General features: G+C 49.1%; 1 protein-coding gene across 5 annotated transcripts in view; it reads left to right on the top strand.

Annotated features, from left to right (window-relative positions):
• GPSM1 (G protein signaling modulator 1) overlaps nucleotides 1-8,038 on the top strand; it is a 60,068-nt gene extending 52,030 nt beyond the window's left edge. For all 5 annotated transcript variants that reach the window (XM_039364165.1, XM_039364169.1, XM_039364166.1 and 2 more), the window contains 3 exons: nucleotides 3,449-3,608; nucleotides 4,605-4,807; nucleotides 7,628-8,038. In XM_039364165.1, coding sequence (XP_039220099.1) covers nucleotides 3,449-3,608; nucleotides 4,605-4,807; nucleotides 7,628-7,831 — 567 coding nt within the window. In that variant the 3' untranslated portion in view covers nucleotides 7,832-8,038. The remainder of the gene's footprint in view (nucleotides 1-3,448; nucleotides 3,609-4,604; nucleotides 4,808-7,627) is intronic.
• The last annotated feature ends 1,428 nt before the right edge of the window (nucleotides 8,039-9,466 follow it).

Here is a 9,466-nt window from a genome sequence, read left to right on the forward strand (position 1 = left end):
AGAAGAAGAGGAGGAGGAGAAGGAAGGAAGGAAGGAAGGAAGGAAGGAAGGAAGGAAGGAAGGAAGGAAGGAAGGAAGGAGGAGGAGGAGGAGGACTGGCCGAGGGGATGGGATCTGCTGGGAAACCACTTTCCACCCAAGGCGGGGTGGGGTGGATGCTGGGGGGGGGGGGAGAGTGAGATCTGCCTACCTAGAGCGCTGTTGGCAACTTGATTTATTTTTATGGATTTCATTAAATTTATTTGCCCCCCTCCCCACCCAATCTCCCCACCAGAAGCCAGTGCCCTGGCTTCCCCTCTCTTCCTGGGTGCCCCACGAGGTGCTGCTTGCCCCCTTTTAAAGCCCTACACCGCACAGGGCTGGGCTCACCCCTAATATCCACCCTCCCAGGTCAAACAACGGTGGGCCTGGCCTTAGCCCCTTCCCCTAACTCAACATTGCCCCTGGGTGCAAGCTGCCCCCTCGCCCCCCCCCCCAAGCACGCTGCAGGTCTGGGCTGTCTTCACCTCAACCTTGGGAAAAACCTGGCTTTCCTCCCCCCCCCTCCGCCCCCCCCCAGCTGCTGGGATGAGGTGGGATGGCTGCATATTAGGAGCTTGACTTGGCACGTATTTTTAATGTTTTAACGTGTTTCGTTTTGTAGTTTTAATACGGGTTTTATTAGGTTGTTGGGAGCCGGCCACAATGTGTTAAAAGATGGGCAGCTAAGTAAATGTGCTGTGTGTGTGTGTGTGTGTGTGAGAGAGAGAGAGAGAGAGAGAGAGAGAGAGAGAGAGAGAGAGAGAGAGAGAGATGGACAGACAGATGGTGGGAAGGGAAGGGGAAGAAAGGAATGGAAAAGAGAAAGGGGAAAGAAAGGAAGGGAAAGGAAAGGGAAGGGAAGGGAAGGAAAGGAAAGGAAAGGAAAGGAAAGGAAAGGAAAGGAAAGGAAAGGACTCCCAGTATTTTGGGAGCATGCTGGCTGGAGAAAATTCTGGATATTGTCCACATATCTTAAAATCTACTAACATTGAGAAATTCTGCAGCAGAGTGACTACAAATTCTGTGCTGCACGAGGTTTCTTTAAACAGTGGGGTAAGGCTAATTAGATGCAGTGGCCCTTTCCCCTGGCATCGGAAAATGGGAGTGTTACATGGCCGTACTTTGTACAGTTTAATCAGGGGTGTGTGTGTGTGTGTGTGTGTGTGTGTGAGAGAGAGAGAGAGAGAGAGAGCAAGCTCTGTTTTGCTTCAGTGACAACCAACCATTGTTAGATGCTGCTCAGTCCTGTCCATGGCCTTCCACCCCCTCTTGGACTCCCAACATATTGCTTGCTTCCCTTCTGCCTTTCTCTTGCAACACATTCCCCCCCCCCCCCATGGTGGCTCAGGGGTCAGAATGCAGTATTGCAGCCTAATTCAGCACTATGAAGTGGTATATAAGTCTTAGGGCTTGGGCTGCCTGCCTGCCTGCCTGCCTGTCTACCTACCTACCTACCTACCTACATAACATTCATCTATCATCTATCTACCTACCTATCTACATTTATCTATCATCTATCTATATCTATCATCTATCTATCTACATTTATCTATCATACATCCATCTATCATACATCTATCTACCTACCTACCTTTATCTATCTATCTATCTATCTATCTATCTATCTATCTATCTATCTATCTACATTTATCTATCATACATCCATCTATCATCCATCTATCTACCTACCTACCTACCTTTATCTATCTATCTATCTATCTATCTATCTATCTATCTATCTATCTACATTTATCTATCATACATCCATCTATCATCCATCTATCTACCTACCTACCTACCTTTATCTATCTATCTATCTATCTATCTATCTATCTATCTATCTATCTATCTATCTACATTTATCTATCATACATCCATCATCCATCTATCCATACCTATCTATCCTACTATCTATCTATCTACTATCTATCTATCTATCTATCTATCTATCTATCTATCTATCTATCTATCTATCCTATCTATCTATCTATCTATCTATATCTATCTATCTATCTATCCATCTATCATCCATCATATCTATCATCCATCTATCTACCTACCTACCTCTATCTATCTATCTATCTATCTATCTATCTATCTATCTATCTATCTATCTGCTGTAGTGGCTCAGTGGTCAGAATGCAGTATTGCAGCCTAATTCAGCACTATGAAGTGGTATATAAGTCTTAGGGCTTGGGCTGCCTGCCTGCCTGCCTGTCTACCTACCTACCATTCATCTATTATCTATCTACCTATCATCCATCTATCTATCTATCTATCTATCTATCTATCTATCTATCTATCTATCTATCTATCTATCTACATTTATCTATCATCTATCTATCTACCTGTCTGTCTGTCTGTCTGTCTATCTATCTACATTTATCTATCTATCTATCTATCTATCTATCTATCTATCTATCTATCTATCTATCTATCATCTGCTGTGGTGGCACAGTGGTCAGAATGCAGTATTGCAGGCTAGTTCAGCTCACTGCCCGCATTTCGACCCTGACCAGCTCAAGGTTGATTCCGCCTTCCATCCTTCCAAGGTCGATAAAAAGAGGACCCAGATTGTTGGGAGGAGGGCAATAGGCTGACCCTGGAAACCGCTTAGAGGCGGCTATACAGCACTGTGAAGCAGTATTGCCTCCTGCTTCAGCTTTGCCTGATCTCCTTCTGGATTCGGCCTTGGCCCTCTTTCCGAAGAGTGAGAAACAGCTTGGCTAACTCCCTTTTGCTCCACCCCACACACTTATTTCCCCTCTCCTGTGCCCACAACCTCTTCCAAAGGAGGCTGAACCTGCAACGCCCGACCCCTGCCTCAACTCATTCAGCCCTTTTCAGTTTGGGAAAGCAGTTGTGGTTCTCTTCCGAAGGGAACGAAACCGGGAGAAATTCGCCAGCCTCTTCATGCGGGGTGTGTGTGTGTGTGTGTGTGTGTTAAAGGATTTGGCAAAGGGGACAGTTGTGGGGCCAGGCCAAAGGCAGGTGGCAGTGGTCAGCCACAAAGCTGTCCATCCTTGCAGAGGGAGAGGAACGAGCAATCCGGAAATTAAGGCTCCTTAACGTCTTTTTCCGAGCTGGTGGAGGGGACAGATCAAATCCGGTTCCACTTTTACCCCATTAGGTGTGATGTGTGAGGAACCATGGGTGGCGCAGTGGTTAGAATGCAGTACTGCAGGCTACTTCCGCTGACTGCCAACTGCCAGCAGTTGGGCAGTTCGATCCTGACCGGCTCAAGGTTGACTCAGCCTTCCGTCCTTCCGTGGTCGGTAAAATGAGGACCCGGATGGTTGGGGGCGAGATGATGACTGTAAACCGCTTAGAGGGGGCTGTAAAGCACTGTGAAGCGGTATATAAGTCTAAGGGCGATTGCTGTATTCAGAAATGGAAAATCATCTCCCTTGTTTCGTCATCCTTGCAGAAAAGCCAGCGGTCCCAGTCCAACGAGGACTGCTTCTTTGACCTCCTAAGCAAATTCCAAAGCAGCCGGATGGATGACCAGCGCTGTACTTTGGAGGACTCCCAGAGAGAGTCAGATGAAGCAGCTGCTATGCCTGTCCCTGCCCTGGAAGAGACACAAAGTAAGTGGGCCACCAGCTTCACTGAGCCTTGCTCCCTGTCCGGTGCTGGGTTGTTGCACCACCGCAATGATGGCAAACCTTTTAGAGACTGTGTGCCCAAAAAACGCCCCCTGCCCCGGCTCCATCTTCTGCCCTGCCTGCTCCACCCCTGTCTACCCCCTGCCCCACCCAGCCACAGGACCACGCACTGCCTTCATGGCCCGCTGCAGCAGATCGCCCAGGCAGACCTGCAGCACCATGGCAGCCACGCCTTCCATCCACACCCCGCAGCACCATCTGCACGCTACGGGGCACAAGGGCAGAGTCTTGTCTCTGCTGCCCGGCTATGTCCTTGGCTGTACTGCTCCATGTGGGCTGCGCCCAGAGACGACTCTCCTCCAGGGGGGTTGCTGGTGAGGAGGGGATCGCGGGGGAGGCAGGGCCTGGGTGACGGCGTGCGTGCCCACAGAGAGGGCTCCGAGTGCCGCCTCTGGCATGCGTGCCATAGGTTCGCCACCACTGTTGTAGGGAGTTACCAGCAACCGGTTTGCACAAACAAGCAAAGCTCCATCCGCAGGGTGCCGGCAGCACACAAAACCACACTCCCTCCGGTCCGCGGAAAAAGCTACATGTAACCCAGTGGTTCTCAACCTTTCTAATGCCGTGACCCCATAATACAGTTCCCCATGTTGTGGTGACCCCCAAGTGGGTGTGGCCACCAATAAGAGGGAGTAGGACAGCTAGGGAAAAGGGGAAAAAATGGCGGACAGCGTGGGTTGGCGACCCCCGTGAAATGGTCGTTCGACCCCAAATGGGGTCCCAACCCACAGGTTGAGAACCACTGCTCCAGATGAACTTTATCGGAGAAACCTCTGCTCCTGTTTTTAAAAAGAGAGGGTGTTGGGTTCTGCAGAGCTCACGGGGGGTGGGGGGTGGAAGACACTCCCCAAAAGGTTCAGCAGATCTTCAGAAGGATGCTGGCTGGCTTGCTCATCCCTCGTCTGGTTTCTCTCCCAGCTCAGTCCATGGCCTCGCCACAAACCGAGGAGCTCTTTGACCTGATTGCCAGCTCTCAGAGCCGGCGGCTTGACGACCAGCGGGCCAGCGTGGGGAACCTGCCCGGCCTCCGCATCACGCCCGGCAACCTGGGCCACCTCCGCATGGACGGTGAGGCTGAAGAGCCTGGCGACGAATTCTTCAACATGCTGATGAAGTGTCAGGTGGGTTTGCTGCTCTCCCAGCCGTCCTACCACCGCTGGGAAATCCTAATAATAAATGGGAGGGAAGTTCAACCTCTGCCAATCGATTGGAACAGAGCTGGGAGGGGCCTTGGAGGTCTTCTAGTCCAGCCCCCTGCTCAGGCAGGAGACCCCAGACCATTTCACACAAGCGACTGTCCAGTCTCTGAAAAACCTTCCGTGATGAAGCACCCACAGCTTCTGACGGCCACAGCTTCTGACGGCCTTCTCTCTTGCACCAGTCTTTTTTTTTATATAAATACGTTTTTATTGAAATTTTTTTAAAATTTTACAAAAACAAAACAACCCTTCCCCAAACCTCCCCAACCCTCCCATTCCCTCCCCCGACCTTCCCAGAGCTGAATATAGGCTTAATTAAAAAATTTTCAAAAAATCTTTAAAAAGATATAAACCATGAGTAAATCTAAATACATTAATTAAACAAATTATAAAATAATTAATAATATATATAGAGAAAAACATAAATACCAAAAAAAATACTTAAAAGGAAAAAGAATAAAGAAGAAAAAAGAAAAAGATAAAAGATAAAAGAAAGTATAATAAAAGTAAAAAGTAAAAATAAAAAGAAAGTAAAGTCTATAAAATATTTTAAATTTTAAATATTAAATATAAGTTATTAAAAAACTAAGTAATATTTTTTTATATCCAACTTATGTTGTATAAAATCTATCCATTTTTTCCATACTGCAAAATACTTCTCTTGCGATTAATCCTTCAAAAAAGCCGAAATCTTTGCCATTTCCGCCAAATAAGAAACTTTAAAAAACCATTCTTGCAAAGTAGGCAAAGATTCCTTCTTCCAACATTGCCCTACTCATTGCACCGGTCTTCATATTCCCCAGGTGAACTGCTTTAAGGTTACTGCTTTGGCCTTGGCGCTAAAGTCAAGGTTCAAGCCATCATTTAGCTACAGTGTCAGAATCCAATTATATTTCATCTCTAGTTATCGACTATGGAAAACCCCATTTCTGCGCTCTCTGGATTCTATCATACGATGAAGGGGAAGGGGGGTGGTGAGCAAAGGGGCTTTATGGCCCTCACTTCCTTCGGTACAACTTCAAAAGGATTGAATGTGGATACCACCAAAAGGACTAACCATAACAATGGGGCCATCAGCTTTCATCTACTCCCCTCTGAAATCTCCCTTCCGCCTGCAGTGAGGAAAAAGGGGTGGAAATGTAATGCCTGGGATTGTCACTGGAAGGATGGTGGGGTGGGGCTGCTGGGGACCCCTTAAAACCTTGAACCGTAGGGCTTGGGCCCCAGGTCCTGTCTAGAATGCCTGCAACCATTTTCTCTTAATAAAGGATGCCTGTTGGAAGAAATATTCCAAGAGTTCTGTCTTCTTAAGATGCAAAGTGGGGTGGGTCCTTACATGCAGGGTTCATTGGGGGATTTTGAACCACTTGCTTCCTTGCAGCTAAGTCTACCTCACAGGCTTGTTGTGATGGAGATGGAATTAAGGGGAAGGACATCCCAACATAGGCCATTTTCAATAAAGCAGGCTATAAATGCAGCAATGAAGTAACATATAGCTGTTCAGAGCAGTCTGGCCCAGTTCGTGAGAAGTTGTGGCCAATTTTCATCTAGTACCGGGCACATCTTTGCGCAGCCTTTGGTGGGACATAATGGGATGCCAGTCCAGAAGCACCAGGGACTAAGCGCAGGCTGGGCACCATGTCCTCCTTCTGGAGAGCTAAGCATGAGGGGACAATCCTTTTCCCGTTTTAGGGAAAGATGTTGCGGTGTATGGTTTCCCCTGCCTAGCTGTCAGTTTAGCACATCAAACGCTGTCTAAATTACATTATACCCGTCCTGCTTTCTCATGCTTTTTCTCCCAAGATGCTCAGCGCAGCATGGGGGGGTTCTTACTGCCTCGCACGGAAGTCTTCTGACAGCCTTGCAAAGCTGGCTAGCAAGGAAATCTGCCTGTTGGTATCTTCATTGGCATCCTTCGGTCTTGAGAGACTATAGTATGTTCTGGAAAGAGATCCTAAGGCAGCATCTGGTGTGGCTAAAAAGGCCAATTTGAGAATGGCAGTCCCTTCCACACTGAGGGCAGATATAATCCGTCCCCTGTCCAGCCCCCAGATTTCGCTGGTTCCGGGACTGCCTCTTTGCCTGCCGCACAAGTGTCTCTTCGAATTGGAGAAGGCCATGCTGCGTCTTTAGCCTCCAGGCTGAACGATCAGAGGTCAAGGATTCCCAGCTGTTAATGTTCATTCCCAAGGCCTTTAGGTCCCTCTTGCAGTTATCCTTATATCGCAGCTCTGGGGCGTTTTCCGTGCACTAGTTCTCCATACAGGAGATCTTTCGGGATCCAACCATCAGCCATTCTCACGACATGCCCAAGCCAGCATAGACGTCACTGTTTCAATAGTTGTATACATGCTAGAGATTCCAGCACATTCCAGGACTGCGCATTCCAGGTGGCGCAGCAGTTAGAGTGCAGTACTGCAGGCCACTTTAGCTGACTGTGTTCAGCAGGTCAGCGGTTCAAATCTCACCGGCTCAAGGTTGACTCAGCCTTCCATCCTTCCGGGGTAGGTAAAATGAGGACCCAGATTGTTGGGGGCAATGTAAATATATATATATACATTGTTACTGGTGTACACCGCTTAGAGAGTGCTTGCACTTAAAGCGGTATATAAGTCTCATAAATAAATAAATACATAAATAAATGTGCTATCCTAGAGAGCAACCGAATAGAAGACTCCTGCCTTGGGTGAGGTTCGCGTGCCTTAAGTCATGGATGTGGTCTTTTCTTTTGCTTCTCTGCAGTCCTCCCGCCTCGACGACCAGCGCTGTGCCCCGCCCCACTCCATGCCCCGTGGCCCCACCGTGCCCGACGAAGACTTCTTCAGCCTCATCCAGCGGGTCCAGGCCAAGCGCATGGACGAGCAGAGGGTGGACCTGGCTTCAGGCGAAGACGATCAAGGCGAGGAGCAAGCACCAGATCAGCAGCAGAGACCCAGCTTCAGTTAAGCCAGAGCCAGCGGCCAGCGAAGGGAGGACTTCAGCCCTGCCCCCAGCTGAAGGCCGTGGCCCTCAATGGATTCCTGGGGGCAGTGGCTCCCTTCTGCCCTTTCTCAGCCTGGAGAAAACGGCAAGCAAAATGGATGGGCGCTTTCTCCTGTGCCGATGGACCAATTGGGCAGGATCGGTAAGGGCGAGGCATCGTCTCTGCGCAAACACCAAGCGGTGAAAACCAGGCTTGAGAACTGAGGAAGGGGGAGGTCTGCACCACGGAGTCTGGATCAAGGCCAAGCCCTAGAAGTAGCAGAACAAGGGTCTGCTTTGGGATTTGACCCCCCCCCCCAAGTCAGGTTGATTTATGCCTCTGCCTCTTTAGGTCCACATCCTGTGCCAAATTGTCAGCCGACTGGGGAACATAAATTGAAGATGACAATCAAGGGATACGTGGGCAAATCTTGTTTTCAAAAGATGCTCTTTTTTTGTTGTTGTTGCCGCACTTTGATCTCAGGTGCAATCCGAGGCTAGTTGGAAAGGTGCTGGGGAAGAGGCAGACGGAAGCAAGCATCCAGAGCCAAGATGTAAGGTTTCTGTTAGCCAAGGGAAATTGGGACACCTAATTACAGAGAGTATTTGACTGATGGCCCTCATTGATTTCAGAAGTGTGTCAGGTGGCCGTTTTGATCAGTGACTGCAATCCCGGCTCTCCCCGTTGTGGTGATCGGACAGGTTATTAAGCAGAGCTGGGGAGGGGAGATCCAGCACAGACAGTAGTGATCCCGGTACGCAGAAATCTTCTCTGCAGGCCAGGCCTGTCAGCTACAGGGCTCCCTGGGGCACAGAAATATGCCACGGACTTTCTGCCTGCCCCCTTGGCTGAGTGTAAGATCCAGCCGCACTTATAAATTGCTCCACTTCACCTTCCCAGTTTTCTGAACCTCTATACAACTAGATGGCTCGGCGTAGTTGGCAGCAGTTCTTAAAACAAGGTGGGATGCGACCACTTTGCTCAAAGGCTACAATCCCGGCACTCCTGCTTGTGGTTAAGTGACGGGTCATTAAGTGGACTGAATCCCAGGTTAGGTGTGCAGGGGTGTCTTAGGAAGGATGGGGGAGGGGGTCTCGTGATAGGCCGTGTGCAGAAGTTAGCAGATGCTGCAGCGCATCACAAAGCTTGTATCTAGCCCACTAGCACTGGGAGGTCCGGCCTGTTAACACACAAATTGCCCCCCTTTTGCCATTTCTTTGCAACTACGGTCAAGTGTGCCCGGCCCGTGTTTGGCAAGGCCTTCTTACCAAGGCTGTCGTGTGCCTTCTCCGTGTGGTCTCCGATCCCGTGAGCCTTCAGAAGTTCTTGAAGCCTTGCAGATTTTTGCATGCTCACGGGCCAGAGGGGCAGAGATGTGATCAGAAAGAGGCAGGTGGGGCCTTGTGGACGGTCATAAGGTGTGGCAGGGTGTGGAGCGACGAATTTTCATTATGTGGCCAAGGCCATTGACAAGGGCCATAACTTCAGGGTCAAGGTCCTATGTTCCTTCCTTCAGAACTGTCAGAACGAATGGTTAAACGTGGGCTACCTCCATAGCTATTGCAGTCGTCACAAAAATAAGATACTGCAGTGAGCCCTCTCTTTTAGTAACCAGTTGA

The sequence above is a fragment of the Crotalus tigris genome, unplaced genomic scaffold (assembly GCF_016545835.1).
Source record: "Crotalus tigris isolate CLP2741 ecotype Arizona unplaced genomic scaffold, ASM1654583v1 scf7180000019692.1526454, whole genome shotgun sequence".
Taxonomy (NCBI): Eukaryota; Metazoa; Chordata; class Lepidosauria; order Squamata; family Viperidae; genus Crotalus; species Crotalus tigris.